This window comes from Somniosus microcephalus, chromosome 26 (genome assembly GCF_052327205.1).
Source record: "Somniosus microcephalus isolate GS21.2 chromosome 26, FLI_Smic_1.0, whole genome shotgun sequence".
NCBI classification, from domain to species: domain Eukaryota; kingdom Metazoa; phylum Chordata; class Chondrichthyes; order Squaliformes; family Somniosidae; genus Somniosus; species Somniosus microcephalus.
This window is the reverse complement of record NC_141012.1, coordinates 48,264,133-48,286,669: the sequence shown is the minus strand read 5'-3', so window position 1 is coordinate 48,286,669 and position 22,537 is coordinate 48,264,133. Positions and strand designations below refer to the sequence as shown.

The following is a 22,537-nucleotide window of genomic DNA, read 5'->3' as shown; positions in this document are numbered from 1 at the left end:
GCGAGGATGCTTAAGCGTGGTAACATCAACGATTTCGATCCCGATGTTGAAGATTGGGCCACGTATGTAGAACGCATAGAGATATATTGTAAGGCAAATAAAATATCAGATGAAGATAAAGCACTAACCTTACTAAACTCAATGGGTGCGAAGACATACGGGCTATTGAAGCATCTTCTATCACCAGCTAAACCGGCGGATCAGACTTTCGCTAAAATTGTTGCTGTCTTGAAAAATCATTTGAACCCCACACCGCTGATGTTAGCGGAACGATTTAAATTTTATGCGAGAACGCAACTGAAAGAGGAAAGCAACGCGGAGTATTTAATTGAACTGCGTAAGCTAGCGAAATACTGTCAGTTTGGGGAAAGTCTGACAGAGGCACTGAGAGACAAATTCGTGTGTGGATTGTCGAAAGAAGGAACACAAAAGCGGCTGCTTGAAGAGAATGATCTTACACTTGATAAGGCTGTCACTATTGCAGCATCGCACGAAGCCGCAGCGAGAGGCACTGCGGAAATGCAGCTGAAGGCAGCGGTACTCAGCGTAGATCAAATGGCTTTGGGTACAACGAAATGTTATCGTTGTGGAAAGACAACACACGATCAGAACCAATGCTGGTTTAAAAACCAGGAATGTCGAACATGTGGCAAGCTTGGTCACATAGCTAAAGTATGCCGGTCAGGAAAGAAGACCAGCAACAAAAAGTCACCGCAGGAAAAGTGCAGAAAGGTACATAAGGTGGCTGAGAAGAGTTCGGATGAACAGAATTCGGATTCAGACTCCAACAGCAAGGAACTGGGTAGTCTGAGAATTCACAATGTGAGTAAGGAAGCTGACCGACAAACTATCTGGGTCACACTTCAGATAGCAGGAGTCCAAGTGAAGATGGAATTGGACACCGGATCGGCGTTGACGGTCATGAATAAGCAAGATTACAAAAGGTTATTCACACATATTCCCCTACGGGATATGGAGATAGTATTGCAGACATACACGGGGCAAAAAGTATACCCCATCGGAAAGATAAAAGTCAAGGTGGTACACAAGGGCAAAGAACACCAAGGAATGGACATATATGTACTACCTGAGGGAGGTCCACCACTTCTGGGATGGGAGTGGATCAGGAAAATAAATATGGACTGGCACTCCCTAAAAGCAATAACAGTAGATTCCGGAAAGAAAAAAGATGTCAAACCTGCACGATTGTCCAGAATATTGGATGAGGGCATATGCGGCAGTGACAGTGACAAAGCAGAGAGTGAGAACTCGGTGAAGACAATCAGCTCAGACTCTGGAACTGATGATGGTAAGACCAGCCCATGTGCAAAAGACAAGTCTAAAATGGACTTGCAGACTAATGATGGAAAAACGAAGGAGTGCATAAATGCTTCAGAAGAGAACAAAGTATCAGAACAGAATTCCACTGAACAACAACAACATAGTTTGACAGAGAATTCTGAGTCTGTCCAGTCTACAGACATGCACATTTCTGAGGAACACCGAGCTCGAACTCAACTCAATCTCAAACTACAACAGCAATTAGAACAAATGATTCGCCGTTTTGAGCAAGAGATGAATGCAAAGAAAAAGTTCTTTGACACAGAGTTGGAGAATCTGGGAAGACAGCAGAAGCAGCTGATTGAGAAAATGGATCAGGAACACACAAACCGTCTGCGCGATGAGGCCAAACGAATCAAAGCTGAGCAAGAAAGGGAATATGTCAAATTCATCGATCAGTTGAAAGCTAAGAAGAAAGAGCACCCTTTTGTGAGCAGTGTCAGCAGTAATAAGCCACTCAGGGAATTGGTGGCAGAGGCAAAAGCTGAAGTGATGGAGGAAATAGAAGACAATAGAGAAGAAGCAGAAGATGATGACTCATCTGAACCATTATCACCCCTACCAGGTCACGCACGTGGTCCCTCCGAACTGAGCCAAATCAGTCTGGAAGTAGAAAAACTTCCCAAGGTACTCGAGCCTTTAGAAGTCAGCAATGCTGGTTCTGAAGTTACGAAAGTTCAAGCTGTTAAGTCCAGTGAAGGACTATTAGATGAGTCACCCCAGCAACGAGAACCTACTACACCACCGAGAACTATTACACCACCGAGGCGTTATCCGGACCGAGTCAGGAGGCGCAGGAGGCGCCTCCTCAGAGACTGAATCTGTGAACTGTTTTTCCATGAAGTTGTGTATATATGTTATGATGTTATGTTTAATGGGGAATATATACTGTTAAGCTAAAAAGGGAGGATTGTAGTGTATGTAACCGTTCCACCTTTAAGAGAACTATTTTAAGGGTTGCACTATTTTATCTTGGCTGCTGTATACTGTAATACCGGTGGTGACCACACCGGTATATAAGTGCTGTGCAATGATTTATTGGGCAGTTCCGCCCTGACCTTCGACTAGTAAAGACCTGTTAAAATTTACTCTTGTGGTCTGTGTAGTAATTATCAATATAACACACAGACTTAACATTGTTGAAGATGCGCTTCCATTGCCTTGACCGATCAGGTGGAGCCCTGCAATATACACCATACAGGGTCTCCAGAATGGTCGTGGTCAGCTGTGCACTGCACAACATGGCACAGCGTCATGGCTTGCAGCTTCCTGATGAGCAAGCGGCTCAGTTCCAGCCCTCCTCAGATGAAGATAAGGAGGAGGAGGAGGAGGAGAAGGAGGCTGAGGAGGAGGAGAATCTGGAGGAGGAGGAGCAGGAGGAGGCCAGAGCGCTGGTGTATCGACCAGCGGCAGTGGCAGCACGCAAGCACATGGCTGCCAGGAATGCAAGGGATGAACTTATTGTAGGATTTGCAAAATCCAGAAAATACAGTCTAGATTGGTAAAACCCCTGAAGTGGCCACATTGTGAGAACACAAGATGGAGTTGGCAGTTCTCATGGCTCAGTTCAAAAGGACACACCAGCAGTATCTTCCAGCAGCCTGAGTCATCACCGATTAGAAGATTCCAGAACTTACTGCTATTGATATGATAATATGGTTACAGCAGTAATGAACTCGTAAACAAAAATATTTGCAACTGGAGGTGCGCTAATTGCTAGCAAAATGCAAACCCATCTCTGAAATCACTGAGCACAGAAAAAAAAACATTATCTGTACCAAACTCAGAGGGACACAGGACAGATCCCATCAGAAATAACAACAGAAAATGCTGGAAAAACTCAGCAGGTCAGGCAACATCCGTGGAGAGAAATTTGAGTTGACGTTTCGGGTTGGACCCTTCTTCAAAACTGGAAAGAAAAGAAACTAGATCGGAGGCAGGGCTGCGATCGGACAAAAGAATAAAAGAAACAAAAGAAGTAAAAGAGATTAGAAGCTAGACGAGATGGTAACAGGTTGGGATTAGGTGTAAAGTGTACTGGCAGGGCAAAAGATAGCTGCCAGGTGTGAGAGAGAAACAAAAGGAAAGGGTCAGTTTCATTTACAAGACATTAAAATAAAGTACTTGCTTTTGTCAAAGCAGCCTGCCCATTACCTTGACAAAAGAAAACCCCTGATTTGGCGCCGAGATAAGGCCAAGGAAACAGTATAGCTGTGGAGGGAAAATCGACAGCAAGTCCACTTCTTCTTTTTCATTCAGTGAGATTCAGACAGATCCATCACAGTTTCACACAGACACAAGGTCAAGGACAGAGCGAGGAGGACCCACAAGATTGTGCAGGAGAGCAGATTCAGAAGTTCAGTCCAGATCCAAGACCATCAGGAGTTCGAAGGCCGAGTGGAGAGGAGACGGTTCGAGGAGTTCGGAGGACTTTCAAGATTGTGCAGGAGAGAGATTCAGCCAGACTCAGACAGATCCACAAGATTCACCAGAAGCAGTGAAGTCCAAGTCCAGATAAGGAGTACCAAGGTCCAGGAGGGTTTTAAAATTCTGGTGAGCATAAAGGCCCAACTCTAGCTAACTGACGTAGTTGAGGTATATTTTAGCAACGGGAGGGTTTGTAACATTAAGGGTTTTGTAATTCAGGAGTGTGATTTATCTCTCGATGTGTTCGTGCGCTTTTCCCACCCCCGTTTTAGTATACCGCTGATTAAGAATTGTTGTATGATTTAAGATAGTCAAAGTTATTCCTTGTGTGTTAAATTTTAGTTCCCATTGGTGACGTGCTAATGATTTTTGTCTAAATTGATTCTTGCATTCTCTGTGTTTATTCTCCTTGAAAATAAAGATATTTCTGATTTAAAACTCACCTTGTCTCACCTGATCCATTTGTCTTCCGAGTCATAAGTTGGGCCACACATCAAGGTTGTCTGGCAATAAGCCCAGTGTCTAGAACCGGTGAGGGGGGAGCGCTTCGGAACCGCTCACGAGCAGTGCGAAATCAAAACCGATCTAGCACACCATAAACTCGTTAAAACGACCCCTTACATTATCACGGCCAGATTTGCATAGGTTGCCCAAGTTGGCACATGTCCTTGGCTCCATCCTAGGACTTCATTGACAATAGACATGGCTCTCTGGCCTCCTTTCACTCAGGCCACCAACCTGACAACGCAAGTGTGGCGGTGCCCGCAATGTGGAGCTTCCTAAGTTGAAAGAACAGATGGCATAACGCCAACATTTTGGCTTCAAATCATTTTAATGCTTTCCAACAGGGATGGCATTTCATCAATACACAGAAACAGTCTCCCAATCTGCACTCAGATCTGGAGGTTATATCCCTTGCCAGCTGTACCCACACAGCCTTGGTTTCTTTGGCAGGCCTCTTCCTCCGAGATGAGTGGAAGAGCACCTCCATGCTAGCTGTCACCCCCTCAAACAACATTTGCAGCGCCTCACCTGAGAGCCATGGGTAGGCCCTTGCCTTGGAATTGGACATAGGTATCTCAAAAGATGTTGGAGGTGGTGCTGGAGAAGCAGAAGTGCTGTGGAGTGAGCCAAGGGAGCAAGAAGCCATAAAATCAGACTGGAAAAGTGCTGTCAACAGAGGCGAGTTTCAGTCCCAAAACACTAATTGAGCGAGGGCATCCCGCACCTCTGAAATCAAGTGGCCAATCATGGGAAAATCGCAAAATTTTGAAACCTATCAGGGAAGGCGAGTTTCAAACCCACCCAAACTGAAACCCGCCTCCATCTCACCTCCAGTGGGAAAATCGCCCCCACAGAGCACAAAAACAAAGAAGTTATGCTAAACCTTTATAAAACACTGGTTAGACCTCAGCTGAGGCTTTGTGGTCAATTTTAAGCACCACACTTTAGGAAGACTGTCAAGGCCTTAGAGAGTTTGAAGAGTATATTTACTAGAATGCTACCAAGGATGCGAGACTTCAGTTGTGTACAGAGACTGGAGAAGTTGGGATTGTGCTCCTTAGAGGAGAGAAGGTTAAGAGGAGATTTGATAGAGTTGTTCAAAATTATGAAGGGTTTTGATAGAATAAATAAGGAGAAACTGTTTGCAGGAGCAGAAGAGTCAATAACCAGAGGACACAGATTTAAGGTAATTGGCAAAAGAATCAGGGGGCGATGAGGAGACATTTTTTTGAGTAGCAAGTTGTTGTGATCTGGAATGCACTGTCTGAAAGGGCGGTGGAAGCAGATTCAATAGTAACTTTCAAAAGGGAATTCGATAAAAACTGGAAGGTGAAAATTTGCAGGGCAATGGGGAACGAGCAGGGAAATGGAACTAATTGGAAAAGCTCTTTCAAAGAGCCGGTACAGGCACGATGGGCTGAATGGCCTCCTTCTGTGCTGTATCGTTCTATGATTCTATGATTCTTTTACGATCTTGTGGGGACATTAGCAACAAATATGCTGGTCCGGTAGTTGTCAGCAGATTAATGGCAGTACCAATGTCAGTATAGGTGGAAGTCCAGAGGATTTGGAAAGGGCGCTGATGAAGGATTTAAGGAAGTTTTTTTTCAGGTGTAATAGGAAAGGATGAAGGGGTTAGAGGTGAACAGGAAGATGTGTATGGTGATAAGGATGAAGAAGTGAAGTTTTGAGCATGCATTGGTATGAGTGAAAGTGTGTATGTTCAGGGAAGAAAAGAGGGTGTAGAAATGGGAGGAGACAGGAATGGCTAAATTCAGGTGCAGATTAAAGATGCTCAGAATGCTGAGAGAGAACAGAGGACAAAGGAGGAGATTTCAGAAAGGAAGGCATCAGAGTGGCTTTGGGAGATGAGATCTTGAAGGAAATGTGAGAAGGAACGGAGAGAATGAGATGTTTAAATGAAGAAAAAGTGCTACAGGACCATCGGGATATTCCATGATGAGACCTTGAGATGAGTGTCACATGATGGTGGTTGGATGGGGGATGTGATGTGTAGTCAGATAGGGTGGTCTTAGTGATCAGAGAACATTTGTTGTGGATCAGCCTAGTTTTGATCAGACCCAGTATGCCAATGCACTCATCTTGAATGAGGCTGAGGGTGGGAGGGCTTAGTTTGTGAAAAGTAGACATTTAGCAGGGTTATATGGAGGAGATAATGGCCCAGAAATTCGGGTCTCCACGGGTGAGTACGCACGGGGTACTCACCCGTAGGCCGAATGGAAGTGCCGGTTTCCTGCATGCACTGTGCATGCGCGGGAGACCGGCACTTCCGATCCTCTGAACGAAGAGGTTCAGAGGTCGAACTTAGTTTTTTTTTACAGGTTTTCCCAGGAGGGTAAGTCTGCAGAATTTAGAAATGTAAAAAGCAGGCGTAAGGCCTGCTTTTTACAAGGTAAGTGGTCAATTAATTGAAATTAAAACATTTTTTCCACAGGTTTATTATTTTTAAATACTTTAAAGCAAGGTAAGTTCATTTTTAGCCCCGTTAGAATATAAAATTAATTTTTTCAAAAATTTAAACTATTGTTTAAAAAAGTTATTTAATGTAATTTATAGTTTATTTAAAAAGTGTGATTTAAAAAAAAAAATATTTGAAGGTTTACTGCTATTTTGGGGCCGTAGTATTCATAAGTTTTGACAGGTCTTCCTGTCAATCTTATGAATGGGCTTCTCCCTCCTCTGATTGGCTGCCCATGGTTCACGTGATCCCAGGGGACGCATCGCACTAACTACGCCCCTGGGACACGCAAGCACAGCGCGCCGGCAGCTGGGCCAGGCCCCGGAGCAGAATTCCACGGGGGCCCACAGCTCAACGGCCAGCGCGCAAGGTAAGTGCAGGTCGGGGGCTTACACCCGCGGGATGCCCCCGACCCAAATTTCTGGGCTGATCGCTGAAAACTCAGTGGGATGCCCAGAGAGGGTGGACTCAGTGTGGTTTCAACACATGGTGTGTTGCCAGGCCAGGCTCTTGCTAGTTTCATGCAGGTAATTGATAAATTAGATCATGGCCCAGAAATTCGGGTCCCCACGGGTGAGTACGCGCTGTGTACTCATGCGTAGGGCCAACGAAAGTGCCGGTTACATGCATGCACTGCGCATGCGCTGGAAACTGGAACTTCTGTTCCCTTGAAGGAGGGGATTCACAGGTCAAACGCGTGCGCCAGAGAAGCAGCGCGTACGCCTGGAACTTCCGATTTTTTCACAGGTTTCTCCGTGCGGGTAAGTCCCCAGCAGCTGCGCATGGAAAAAGCAGTCGTAAGGCCTGCTTTTAACAAGGTAAGAGGTTAATTAAGTAAAATTAAAACATTTTTTCCACAGGTTTACCATTTTAAAATACTTTAAAGAAACATAAGTTTATTTTTAGCTCCGTTTAAAACTTTAATTAATTTTTTCAAAAATTTAAATTTTTGTTTAAAAGTTAATTTATGTAATTTATAGTTATTTTAAAAATGTGATTAAAAAAAAAATTATTTGAAGTTTTACTGAGGTTTTGGGGCCAATCTCTATTCATAGATTTGACCTCTCTATGAATGGAGATTCCCTGCTCCAATTGGCTCTCCATGGCTCACGTGATCCCAGGGTGTAAGTTGCAGGGTTCTCAAAATTCCTGCACTCCCTGAGTTATGGATCAAGGGACCCTGTTTTGGACAAGTTATTTAAAAGCAGGGTACCCAAAATGGCTTCTGTAACCCTCGTGACCAAAATTGACAGGATTTTAAAAAGCAAGACTCTGCAGACAAGCAGGCTCAGGGACGATATTTAAAATGCAGGAATCTGTGAACAGGGTCTCTTTGGAGCCTGCCAGACAGAGTAAACACAGAATACGCATTTATTCGACTTGAGTCCAATCAAAGTAGAATGGGCCTATAACCGTGGCCATTAGCTTTCTGCATGTTTAATCGATAATAGCTCACTGTTGCCATCAAGGTAGGATGGGGACAATTAAGTCTTATCTATGACAAAGCAACCAGGACATCGGGGCCATTAGACCCAGAGACAACCACTCCTAAAGTCGTTAAAACAAATGGTTGTAATCATTTAAACCAAGCCCGCCAAAAGTTAAACAATGGACTGACCTGATTTGGCGCGCAGATAAGGAGTGGAAGAATGGGTATAACTGTAGGCCCATCAGTAGCAATCGCTCTCTCTGGCTTTGACTCTTGTCTGTGGCCTTGGCCTGCTGCCCTGGCCTCGTGGCAGGTTCTCTTCTCGCTCCCCGCACCGCTCAACAACCAAGGATGCCCATTACACCGGGACCAAATGCGGGAGGAGAACGAGACCCGAGTTCAAAGTCACACAGGACACACAGGCCACGAACGGGCAGACGAGACGAGACGAGACGAAGAAGAAGGTAACACCAACAAGAGCAGAGAAGGACAGCAAAAGACACATCGGTAAAAACCAAACGCCTAGTTATAAGCTGGCGTTTGGGAAAGAAATTAGCAGTGTATGCTTGGACAGTGAGGACAAGTTGGCATTTGAACACTGCGAATAAACAGGCATTAGACGCGAGTGTCCACGCCCGCGACCAATATGCTAGTGTTCAAAGCATGGGAAGTAAAATCTTGTAAGCAGTGAAAACCGCCAACCGATCCATGACTGCAACGTTACCGCCGACGACCGCCCGAGGGAGAAGAAGAAAACCCATCGCGACGAGACGATGACGGTAGCTGAGGAGAGGGAAGGTGTGTCGCATCAACAACTCCAGCGCTGTGCCCTGAGACCATATGGTGACGGAGTACCCCAAAGGACAGAAGACCAAACCTCAAAACTCACAACGTTAAAGCAACAGGTTTTGGATTGGTGAGCATGAATTCCTGGCCCCTCATAGCTAAATCTAGTTAGGTATAGGGGGTGGGATAAGGATAAGGGGGAGTGTTAATGTAGTTGTTTTCCCTCGATGTGCCGTGTGTTCCCCATTCCCTGAATAAGTGTAATTGTTTATGCCTGTGTTTTATACCAGTAATTCTCTTAAGACTGTGTTTTTTTATTTCTGTTTTAATAAAATCTTGGTTTTCTTACACCAAACCACTTGTCTACTGGATTTTCTGCATCGCCGCCTGTACCTAAGTGCGGTGTCTAGAACCCAGGGGTGTGGGAGCGATTTGAACCGCTCAAGGGACAGTCAGAGGCAAAGCTGACTGGGCACCACAACGAAACCACCCCCTACAAGAGGACGCTGCGAATTAACTGCGCCCCTGGGATACGCAAGCACTGCGCGCCGGCAGCTGGAGGAGACCCAGGATCGGAAATCCATGCGGCCCCACAGCACAATGGCAGGCGCGCTATGTAAGTGCAGGTCGGGGGCTTGCGCCCGCGGGAAGCCTCCGACCTGAATTTCTGGCCCCACATGTCTGAATAATGCAATCCTGTTGTAGTTTCTCAAAATCAGTGCAGTCAGCTATTTCAGAGTCAGAGCAGAACGACATTTTCACTGCGAAGCCAACAAACGTGCCAATTCTTTTCCTCTGTTGCCAGCTTTGTCTTCTTTTCTATTGCCCTCTTTTTTCATCTGCTTCACCATTTTCTCATCTGCTATATCTTGTCTTCATTTCCTTATATCCCCCTGCTCAGACCGCAAGTTAATATTGCAGTCAGGACCCAATGATGTCATCGAAGCCCGAATTGCATAATCAAAGAAGGATCCCATCAGCTTTGGGTGGGTGTCCTGGCCGCTTGCAATTAAAACACTTCAGTATGCCAGATTGGGGGTTAAGTCAGTGGACAAGTCTCCTGCTCCATTTTAACTGTTTCCACCAAGCAGTGTGTTAAAATTAGGCCCTGGGAATCACACCTTGTGATGCTGAGACCAGCAGGTTTCAACAGCAGATGAGCTGAGGCAGCGGCAACACATACCAACATGCAATAAAAGGCTTAATAGCACAGAAATGTACATTTTTGTTTGTGAAGATTCAGTCGATTCATAAGTTTCCAGACAAATCGGCCTTTTAGCTAATGTGTAATTATATACTTACAATGGATACACAATTAACATGTTCAAATTACAGGAAACCTCAACTCATTAACTAGTTACATCAAGGAACCAATTTGATCTGCAATTTAAAACCCTGCTGTAGACTGAGGTTAAAACCCCGTTGAAGGTGGCAGGGCAGGTTGAGAAAACAGATGAAAAGGCTTACGGCATCCTGGGCTTCATAAATAGAGGTGAAGAGTGCAAAAGTGTGGAAATTATGATGAACCTGTATAAAACACTGGTTTGGCCCCAACTGGAGCACTGTGCCCAATTCTGGGCACCACACTTTAGGAAGGATGTGAAGGCCTTAGAGAGGGTGCAGAAATGAGGGACTTCAGTTATGTAGATAGACTGGAGGAGCTGGGGTTGTTCTCCTTGGAGCAGAGAAGGTTGAGAGGAGATTTGATCGAGGTGTTCAAAATCATGAGGGGTCTGGACAGAGTAGATAGTTCCCATTGGCAGAAGGATCGAGAACCAGAGGACACAGATTTAAGGTGATTGGCAGAAGAACCAAAGGCGACGTAAGAAAAAACTTTTTTACGCAGCGAGTGGTTAAGATCTGGAATGCACTGCCTGAGAGGGTGGTGGAGGCAGATTCAATCACGGCTTTCAAAAGGAATTATGTATCTGAAGGAAAGAAATATGCAGGGCTACGGGGAAAGGGCGGGGGAGTGGGACTAGATGAAGTGCTCTTACAGAGAGCCGGCACGGGCTCGACGGGCCGAATGGCCTTCTTCCGCGCTGTAACCACTCTATGATTCTATAATTTAACCCTTTAAAGCCCGGTAGAGTTCCACAGGTGCTCAGGGACATAGGCGGACTAGCTTCCCCCGAAAGGGCACGGGGTTCTCACGGAAAAAGAGTTTGCCGATAACACAGCACTTTAGAACCATTTATGGGGGCATTCAGGAAATCTCCTCATTTCCTATATGGCCAGTCTGCTCCTGCCCAGGGACTGTGCTCAACCGACCCTTCTTCATGTGTACGCTGGGCAGTGAGCAGCAGCAGGCTCGTCCACTGTGAGGAGCATCACAGCTAAGGTCAGGCTGTCCTCACCTGATGTGCACACCACAACTGCACACTTTCCAACAGGAATCACTAATTAGAGATCAGGAGCAGGGACCCTGGCCAATTTTTCCTTTCCTTAACTGTGGCAGTCCAACTGCTATCATGGATGAGATCAGCTAACAGCACAGGCCAAGAATCAAACCCAAGATCTTCCGGTTTATATGGATTCGTACGACAATGGGTGGCACCTTTCTCCACTAAATCATTGTCAGAGCTTACCCAATCTTAGAATTACATGTAATTGTAATTGTATTTGGATGGAACGCCAAACACGCTGGTTACTCACAAAGATAGTGAGTGACTCTTCAGACATCTTGCAGATATGTTCAGAGTACTGGATGACTCGGTTCAGGATCTTCTCCAATGAGATGACTGGCCGAGATCTGTGAGGACTCTGTGTATCTTTACAATCCACTAAGGGAGATGGTGCACACATAAAATGGTAGAGAATGACAGCAGAGAATCCGATCTGCAGGACTGGAACAATAAACAGCAGCTCAATCAACTTTTCCAACAGTAAATATTGGTTAACTCTAAAACTGAGGCATGTTACCACATGAGAAGGAACGAGAAAAGGTCAATTAAGCCCTACTAACCTTTGCTTTTTTTCAGGGATTCTCCCCACCTACTCACCTGCTCATCACATCCTTCAATCCCTTCCCTCTTCAGAAACACATACAAATCATAAGAACATAAGAAATAAGAGCAGGAGTCGGCCATACGGCCCATCGAGTCTGCTCCGCCATTCAATAAGATCATGACTGAACTTCTACATCAACTCCACTTTCCCGCCCTATCCCCAGATCCCTTGATTCCCTTAGTGCCCAAAAATCTATCGATCTCAGCCTTGAATATAATCATCGACTAAGCATCCACAGCCCTCTGGGGTAGAGAATTCCAAAGATTCACACACCTCAGTGAAGAAAGTGCTCCTCATTTCAGTCCTAAATGGCCTACCTCTTATCCTGAGACTGTGACCCCTGGTTCTAAACTCTCCAGCCAGGGGAAACAGCCTCTCAGCATCTGCCCTGTCAAGCCCTCTAGGAATTTTATACGTTTCAATGAGATCATTTCTTCTAAACTCCAGAGAAAATAGGCCCAATTTACTCAATCTCTCCTCATAGGACAGCCATCCCACCCCAGGACTAAACCTAGTGAACCTTCTTTGCACCCCCTCCGAGGCAAGTATATCCATCCTTAGGTAAGGAGACTAAACTGTGCACCGTACTCTAAGTTGAATTTGTTGAATCCATTCATACTGGTCCAGTGGAAGTGCCCAGGCAATTTATTCCATGACTCGATTACCTTCTGGGTGAAAACATTCTACCCAACTTCTTTTCTTAACTCCTGACTCCTGCTCTATGGCTCTTTCCCCATAAGAAAACAGAATCGAATCTGAGAAAATACAGATGGCAGAACAAGACTCTGTATGTCATTCATTTTTGGTAATTTTGTTTTTGTTGTTGTCCTGAAGCATGTGATGACATTCCTGGACAATGAGATATTTTTCCGTACTGTGCACCCAGTTTCAGCATCAAGCACTCCTTGTACTTGGATGTAGGGGGCATAATGCTCAAATTTACTGACAAAGCAGAAGTTTGGGGATTGGCAAACAACAACAAAGAATGTAAAAGACTTTAGGAGGATAAAGACAAGTTAGCTCATTGGGCAGACAGGGGGCAGATGCAATTTAATGCAGAGATGTGTGAAGTAATATCTTTTGTGAAGGAATGGGATTGTGAGTTGAATGGAAAGAAATTGAATGGTGTAGAGGATCAGAGACTCCTACGGGTTCAAATATACTATTCCCTAAAAGTGTGAGTACAGGCAGATAAAACTATACAAAGGCCAATAGTATTTTGTGTTTTATAAATAGAAGCATAAAGCCTCAAATTTCAATCGGGACCAGAGACCAGAAAACAGTGGAATTAGGTTTGCCTGGATTCCACCTTGTGTTTTTGTTCCAGCCATTTTCCATGGACAGATTTTGCATCAAGGGGGCATGTTAGGGGAAGGGAGGGGATCTGGGCTACTCTGGGAATTCTGCCTTTCAGGCCCTTAAGGGGTTTGAGTGGAACTCTCACCAGCTGAGCGTTGAGTGCTGGCATGAGTCCCACTGAGGCCGTGAAAGAGTCCAGATCCTGGAGTGATTGACGACATTATGCTGCAGGGTTATGGATCCCAGTGAAGCCGAAGATCGTTTGGTGCAGCTCCTTCTCCAGCCTGAAAAATACCTCGGGGTTGCCTAGCAAAGTGGCTGGGTGCCACTCTACCTTCCAGCAGGCATTCCTGATGTATCTTTACAGGTGTGGACCAACCACTTCACCCCTGTTAATGCCCCCGTCCCTGGACAAGGGTATTTGTCCTTCCATTTGGCTGGCCGTGTATTTTGCTCAAACCTCAATTATTCTGGCGGAGTGGGTCATTGGAAATTCAATAGAGAACAAAAGTAAACTGGTATTGATAAAGTAATGCCAGTTTGTGTTGAATGATTGGAATTTTTGACCATTAGCAACTGGATTTAGACTGCGCCAAATTCATTCACTTAACCTGCTGAATAAACAGCAACTCAGTACAGTTACACCGTGAGTAGCCCTTACTCTGTTAAATAAACAACTCCTTACAGTTATACAGTGAGTAACCATTACCTGTTGAATAAACACCTCTGTACATTTACATAATGAATAACCCTTAATTTGCTGAATAAACAGTAACTCCGTACAGTTATATTAAGAATAACCTTTACCCTGACGATTGAACAGAAACTGTTTGGTGCCACAGTGTGTGATGTTAGTCAGGGGGAACTTGTCAACAGCTGAGGTAGAAGAGCTGAAACTGCACAACGCAGGAGAAGGATGAAGTAGTGAAAGAAAGAACTTGCATTTATACAGCGCCTTTCACAACCTCAGAACATTCCAAAGGGTTTTACAACCAATGAAGTTCTTTTTTTAGTGTAGCCACTGTTGTAATGTAGGAAATGTGACAGTCAATTTGCACACAGCAAGTTCCCACAAACAGCAATGAGATAATGACCAGATAATCTGTTTTAGTGATGTTGGTAGTGGGATAAATATTGGCCAGGACATGGGGAGAACTCCCCTGCTCTTTTTATCTGAGAGGGCAGGCGGGGCCTTGGTTTAGCAAAGATGACACCTCTGACAGTGCCGCACTCCCTCAGTACCACACTGAGTGCCAGCTGAGATTATGCATTCAAATCTCTGGAATGGGACTTGAACCCACGACATTCTGCCTCAGACAAGAGTCACGGCTGACAGTAGTGACTGTGCATAATCCGAGACTTGGGTGACAGAACATCCAATTTTCCTGCTCTTTTGCTACATGGCATAAAAGAGTGGGCAATTTAATCTGAATAAGGCAGAGCCTTAACTAAGGACAGCTCTGGTCTGGCAGAAGACTGGTATCAGTGTAGTGCTCTACCAAACATTGCCCCCTTGCAGGTGTATTACAGTCCAGTGGGGAGTAGCATGGAGAAGCAACCCACAGCAGACAAGAGGGACAATGAAAACTGATACAGTATCGCAATGAAGGTGATGAGCAATGTCGGTACCCTGGCCAAATGTTCAATAAGTACAGCAGCTGACCTTGATAGATAGAACACCAGCACTGGCAATGCGAGAGTGACTGCATCTATTGACATTGCTTATTGTATTTGAGAAGTTATAGAATTGTAGCAATAGTGAGAAGTCTATGAGTGTGCATCACTGATTACGCTGTCCAAGGTCATCTAAGAATGAGTAAAAGGAGAGTCTCATTCCACAGTTCAAATGTTAGAGCTCATATTGAACAAGTATTCTTAGTGCACAACCATTCCCACTCATGTAAAATATTAGTGTAAAGATCCCAAACTGTAGAAAAGACAGAGGAGGAAGTCAGTTTACAGGCAGTACCATAAGGAGGTAAGAACAGAGGTGGCCATTCAGCTCCGCGAGCCTGTTCCCATTCAATTAGATCATGGATGATCTATACCTCAACATCATTTCACAGAATCATCGAAACATACAGCATAGAAGGAGGCCACTCGCCATTGGCCAATCGTGCCAGTGCCGGCTCTTTGAAAGAGCGATCCAATTAGTTCCACTTCCCTGATTTTTCCCCATAGCCCTGCAAATCTTTCCTTTTCAGGTATATATTGGCCCAGGATTTGCTGGGGAAGGGCATCTCATGGTGTACCCTGTTAGTTAGACTTCTTCCTGCAACCTTCAGCGCAAAACATCTTTGCCCACAAAGTTGCTGGAAGTGCGAGCTGATAACAGGGCATCTGGGACATTGGTGAACAATGTAAGGTTCGCAAGAATTTTGGAAAATTTCTACAGCCCCCGAAGATTTTTTTTTTTGATTAAAGGAAACCTGGGTGGAATATACCTTAAAAACCCAGGGTATCAAAATGGCTGTCAGGCCTCGTGGCAGAAGACAAAGACAGCCTGCCTGAATATCTCCCATCGCTGGCTGACAAAAGGATTTGAAAACACCAGCCTGTGTGAATATGTTGAAGTACTTGAAACTGTCAATCAACTGCAGTTTAGGAAGTTTCACTCACAGGACAAAGGGTTGTTTGTTTATAAGCCCTCTACAATATTGACTCAAGGGCTTAAGTACTTAAAGCTGTCAATCAGTTGCGGTTGGGCGGTGACCGCAGGACAATGGATTGTTTATAAACCACTTGAGTGCTGTTGACTGAACACTTAAGGATTCAGTGAGACATTTCAAGCTGGTCGCAAACCAGTTAAAATGAATGGGTAACACATTCAAACCCATTACAGTCAATGGGGACAGTTCAGTCCCTTTTGTAGAGCCCAGATACATCCAGATTTGGGCGCGAAGACAACGGCTCCCAATGGGGTATAAAGATAGCCCCTCAGGAAACCATTCTCTCTCTCTGCTGCCTCACCTCCATGCCCTGCCTACAAGGGGAACAGCTCAACAGCCCACCCAAAGAAGTGGAATACCAGCAGTTACTTTTGAATTACTGGGGTATCTCTACTTCGGGGTGGTGAAGAATCCAAGACAGACCGCAGGGGCATGGAGCAGGCATTTACTGGTGAGCATAAAACTTTCTGGCCCTTTACAAGGCAACCTAGATAGGTATTAGGGTTGGGAATTAAAGGGGAATTCTGTTAAATTGTAATTTTAGTCAATTTTCCTCGATGTGTCCGTTTCTCCTCCCCTATTAAGTAAAAGTGTGCTGTATTAAGCAAAAGTGTGCTGTGTTAAGCAAAGGTGTGCTGTATTAAGCAAAGGTGTGCTGTATTAAGCAAAGGTGTGCTGTATTAAGCAAAGGTGTGCTGTGTTAAGCAAAGGTGTGCTGTGTTAAGCAAAGGTGTGCTGTATTAAGCAAAGGTGTGCTGTATTAAGCAAAGGTGTGCTGTATTAAGTAAAAGAGTGCTGTATTCATCATTATTTTCAATTTATTCTTATTTTCAATAAATACTGGTCTTCTTTGCACCCAACCACGAGTCTCGTTTTGTCTACATCGCTACTGAAATAAGTCCGACGGTCAGAATCAGAAAAGGGGAGCGATTCGAAACCACACGGGGCTCTGGAGCAGCTCAGATACTTCTGACTGGCCAGAGACAATAACCGCATTACACCAAAAACACCCCCTGTATTTTCTACAACAGGACAAAAATGTGTATCTCACCAACGAGATGAAAGGATTGAGAAATCACCCCTTAATCTTCTCTGCTCTAAGGACATCCATCCTAGAGTGTGGTGCCCAGAATGGGACACAATGCTCCATCTAAGGCCTAAACAGTGATTTATAAAGGTTTAGCACAACTTCCTTGCTTTGTATTCTATGCCTCTATTTATAAAGCCAAGGTTCCCGTAGGCTTTTTTTTAAAAAGCCTAATCGATTTGTCCTGCCACCTTCAGAGATTTGTGTACGTAAACCGCCAGGTCTCTCTGGTCCTACACCCCCTTTAAAATTGTACCATTTCATTTATATTATCCTTCCTCATTCTACCTTCCAAAATGCATCACTTCACACTTCTCTGCATTAAATTTCATCAGCCATGTGTCTGCCCATTTCACCAGTCTGTCTATGTCCTCCTGAAGTCTGTTACTATCCTCCTCACTGTTTACTACATTTCCAAGTTTTGTCTCATCTGCAAACTTTGAAATTATGCCCTGTATACCCAAGTCCAGGTCATTAATATGTATCAAATAGAGCCGTGGTCCCAATACTGCCCCCTGGGGGACACCTCTAGAAACTGTGGAGCAGCAAAGGGATTTAGGTGTCCATTTAGGTGTTGTATGGAGCCTTGGTCAGACCCCATCTGGGGTACTGCATTCATTGAGGTGTTTAAAATAATAAAAGGATTCGACCGAGTAGGTACAGAGAAGCTTTTTCCTCTGGTGGGGAATCCAGAACAAAAGGGCACAATCTTAAAATTAGAGCCAGGCTGTTGAGGGTGAAATCAGGAAGCACTTTATTATGTGACTCTTGATCAAATGCCTTTTGAAAGTCCATATACACAACATCAACTGCACAACCCTGTCCGTTATTTCATCAAACGCAATCCAGTTGGTTGAGATTTGTGTACGTAACCCGTCAGGTCTCTCTGGTCCTACACCCCCTTTAAAATTGTACCATTTAACAAATCCATGTTGCCTGCCATTTATTAAACCATATTCTTCAGGTGGCAATTAATTTTGCCCCGGATAATGGTCCTTGAAGTCTCCCCACCACCGACATTTACCAACCTTTTCATCCACAATCCTTTGATACCCTTACCTAATAAAAATCCATCAATCTCAGTCTTGAAAATTTCAATTGACCCCCAGGATCCACAGCCTTTTGGGGAACAAATTCCACATTTCCAGTACTTTTTGTTTGAAAAAGAGCTTCCTGTTTTCACTCCTGAATGGCCTGGCTGTAATTTTAAGATTGTGCCCCTTTGTTCTGAATTCCCCACCAGAGGAAATAGCTTCTCTGTATCTACTCAGTCGAATCCTTTTATTATTTTAAACACCTCAATGAATGCAGTACCCCAGATGGGGTCTGGCCAAGGCTCCACACAACACCTAAATGGACACCTAAATCCATTTGCTGCTTCACAGTTTCTGCTGTGACCAAGTGGCGGCTTCAACAACACGCGTCGAAGCAGGCTTCCAGCGCCAGCTCAAGACCGCCGTAGCACTCAAGGACCTGTCAGCGGCGCATAACACAGTATGGAAGCACGGACTGCTTTTCAAGCTCGCCACAAGTTTACCCTGCAGAACAACGATCCATTTTCTCAACTCCATGCTTAGCAACCACCGCTTCCGTGTGTACACTGGCACCCATAAGAGCAGATATTGAACAATGAAGTGATGCATTTTGGAAGGAAGAATGAGGAGGGGTAATATGACTGAAAGGATTCTGTCCTGGCACCCATATACTTCAACGTTTACACCAGTGACCTGCCAGAAACAGAGTCCCGTAAGTTCGTATATGCTGATGACATTGCATTGGCCACGCAAAACATGAATCTGTCCATCACCGAGGAGACCCTGACCAGTGATTTACAGAGGATGGAGGCCTACTTCCTCCGATGGTGACTTCGGCTGAACCCGCAAAAGACCATCACCTCAACACCCAGCAAGCAAACCAAGCTTTGAAAGTCTCCTCCTGCGGCGCAGAGGTAAACAATGCCAAAAAATCCTCCTATTTAGGAGCCACGCTTGATCGCATCCTGTCATATAGACAACATCTCCAGAACCTTGGGAAGAAACTCAAAAGTAGGGTCAACCTGATCCAGAAACTCGGCGGATCCACATGGGGAGCAGACGCTCAAACCCTCCATACGGCAGCACTCGCCCTGGTGTACTCTACAGCAGAGTACTGCTCTCCGGCATGGCTATCGAGTCCGCATGTCAAAACCATTGTTGTACAGCTGAATTCTACTGTGAGAATTATCACCGGTACGCTTTTATCGACACCAACACCTTGGCTGCCAGTGCTTACAAACATCGCACCACCACACCTACACCGCGAATATTCAGTCTCCAGAGAATACAACCGCTACACCGACAAAGACATGCCGATCCAGGCCGACTTGAACAACCTCCCACCAACCCATCTCAAATCTAGACGGCCATTTTGGACCATCGCCAAAGCCCTTCAGCAATCTGAGAAACACAGAAACATAGAAAAATAGGAGCAGGAGTAGGCCATTCGGCCCTTTGAGCCTGCTCCGCCATTCAATATGATCATGGCTGATCCTCTATCTCAGTACCATATTCCCGCTCTCTCCCCATACCCCTTGATGCCTTTTGTATCTAGAAATCTATCTATCTCCTTCTTAAATATATTCAGTGACTTGGCCTCCACAGCCTTCTGTGGTAGAGAATTCCACAGGTTCACCGCCCTCTGAGTGAAGAAATTTCTCCTCATCTCAGTCCTAAATGTATCCTGAGACTGTGACCCCTCGTTCTAGGCCCCCAAGCCAGGGGAAACATCCTCCCTGCATCTAGTCTGTCTAGCCCAGTCAGAATTTTATACGTTTCAATGAGATCCCCTCTCATACTTCTAAACTCGAATGAATACAAGCCTAGTCGACCCAATCTCTCCTCATACGACAGTCCTGCCATCCCAGGAATCAGTCTGGTGAACCTTCGCTGCCCTCCCTCTATGGCAAGTATATCCTTTCTTAGGTAAGGAGACCAAAACTGCACACAGTACTCCAGGTGTGATCTCACCAAAGCCCTGTACAACTGTAGTAAGACATCTTTGCTCCTGTACTCAAATCCCCTTGCAATGAAGGCCAACATACCATTTGCCTTCTTAACTGCTTGCTGCACCTGCATGTTTGCTTTCAGTGACTGGTGTCCAAGGACAACCAGGTCCCTCTGTACATCAACATTTCCCAATCTAGCACCATTTATATAATACTCTGCCTTTCTGTTTTTCCTACCGAAGTGGATAACTTCACATTTATCCACGTTATACTGCATCTGCCATGTATTTGCCCACTCACTCAACTTGTCTAAATCACCTTGAAACCTCTTTGCATCCTCCTCACAACTCACAATCCCACCTAGTTTCGTGTCATCAGCAAACTTGGAAATATTACATTTGGTTCCCTCATCCAAATCATTGATATATATTGTGAATAGCTGGGGCCCAAGCACTGATCCCTACGGTACCCCACTAGTCAACGCCTGCCACCCCAAAAAAGACCCATTTATTGCTACTCTCTGTTTCCTGTCTGTTAACCAATTTTCAATCCATGCCAGTATATTTCCCCCAATCCCATGTGCTTTAATTTATAACAGACTCTAGCATTTTCCCTACTACTGATGTTAGGCTAACCGGTCTGTAGTTCCCTGTTTTCTCTCTCCCTCCTTGTTTAAATAGTGGAGTTATATTTGCCACCCTCCAATCTGCAGGAACTGTTCCATAATCTATAGAATTTTGGAAGATGACAACCAATGCATCCACTATTTCCATGGCTACCTCTTTTAGTACTCTGGGATGCAGATTTTCAGGCCCTGGGGATTTATCAGCTTTCAGTCCCACTAATTTTTCCAGCACTATTTTTTTACTAATACTAATTTCCTTTAATTCCTCCTTCTCACTAGACCCTTCATTCCCTAGCATTTCTGGGAAGTTATTTGTGTCCTCTTCCATGAAGACAGAATCAAAGTATTTGTTTCATTGCCCGGCCATTTCCTTGTTCCCCATTATAAATTCTCCCATTTCTGACTGTAAGGGATCTACATTTGTCTTCACTAATCTTTTTCTTTTTACATACTTGTAGAAGCTTTTACAATCACTTTTATGTTCCTTGCAAGCTTATCTCTTACTCTATTTTTCCCCTCTTAATCAAACTCTTGGTCCTTTTTTGCTGAACTCTAAAATGCTCCCAATCCTCAGGCTTGCTACTTTTTTTGGCAAATTTATATGACTCCTCTTTGGATCTAATACTATCCTTAATTTCTTTTGTTAGCCATGGTTGGGCCTCTTTCCCTTTTGTGTTTTTGCGCCAGAAAGGGCTGTATAACTGTTACAATTCATGCATTCGTTCCTTAAATGTTAGCCATTGCCTATCCACCTCCACCGTCATGCCTTTTAATGAAGCTCCTCAATCTATCATAGCCAACTCACTCCTCATACCTTCGTAGTTTCCTTTGTTTAGATTTATGACCCTAGTTTTGGATTGGACTTCTTCACTTTCCATCTTAAAGAAGAATTCTATCATGTTATGGTCACTCTTCCCTAAAGGACCCCGCACAGCAAGATTATGAATTAATCCCTTCTCATTGCACAATACCCAATCTAGGATAACCTGTTCCCTAGTTGGCTCCTCAACGTGCTAAAAAACCATCTCGTACACACTCCCATCCTCCACAGTATTATTGTTAATTTGGTTTGGCCAGCCTATATGTAGATTAAAGTCACCCATGCTTACTGTAGTACCCTTGTTACATGCATCTCTAATTTCCTGTTTGATGCCATCCCCTACATTACCACTACTGTTTGGAGGCCTATAGGCAACTCCCACCAATGATTTTTGCCCCTTGATGCATCTTAGCTCCACCCAGACTGATTCTACATCTTTATTTTCTGAGCCAATATCCTTTCTCACTATTGCTCTGATTTCATCCTTTACTAACAACGCCACCCCATCTCCTTTTCCTTTTTGCTTGTCCTTCCTAAATATCGAATATCTTTGGATATTCAGCTCCCAGCCTGGGTCACCCTGCAGCCACGTCTCCGTAATCACAATTATATCATATCCATTTACATCTATTTGCGCTGTTAATTCATCTACCTTATTACAAATGCTTCGTGTATTCAGATACAGTGCCTTTAGATTTGTCTTGTTAGCAATTTTTAGACATCTTGACATTTTTTGTACTATGGCCCTATTTGTCTTATTACCATTTTTTCTTACCCGGACCCTATTTGTTAGTGCACTCCTTTGTTTGTACGCTCTGTCCCTTCCTGACACAATCTGGTTATCCTTACCCCAATCACTTTCCTGCACTGCTTCCTTGTCTTTTCTCTTTAGCATTCTAGATTTCTCTCCACCAGGACCGCCCCCCCCGCCTTATTTAGTTTAAAGCCCTATATACCTCCCTAGTTATTTGATTCACTAGAACTGTGGTCCCAGCATGATTCCCTCAGCCTTGATGACCAATGGCAAAATGCTTGGAAGAACTGCGACATACGGAATGGATTCCTTACAGAGGGCCCCC

General features: G+C 44.6%; 1 protein-coding gene across 1 annotated transcript in view; it reads right to left on the bottom strand.

Moving 5' to 3' along the window:
- The window catches only part of smtlb (somatolactin beta), a 68,026-nt gene extending 54,531 nt beyond the window's left edge, over nt 1-13,495 (bottom strand). The window contains exons 1-2 of the mRNA XM_085968237.1: nt 13,420-13,495; nt 11,622-11,812 (exon numbers count right to left, since the gene is read on the bottom strand). Coding sequence (XP_085824363.1) covers nt 11,622-11,812; nt 13,420-13,495 — 267 coding nt within the window. The remainder of the gene's footprint in view (nt 1-11,621; nt 11,813-13,419) is intronic.
- Between the last annotated feature and the right edge of the window lie 9,042 nt (nt 13,496-22,537).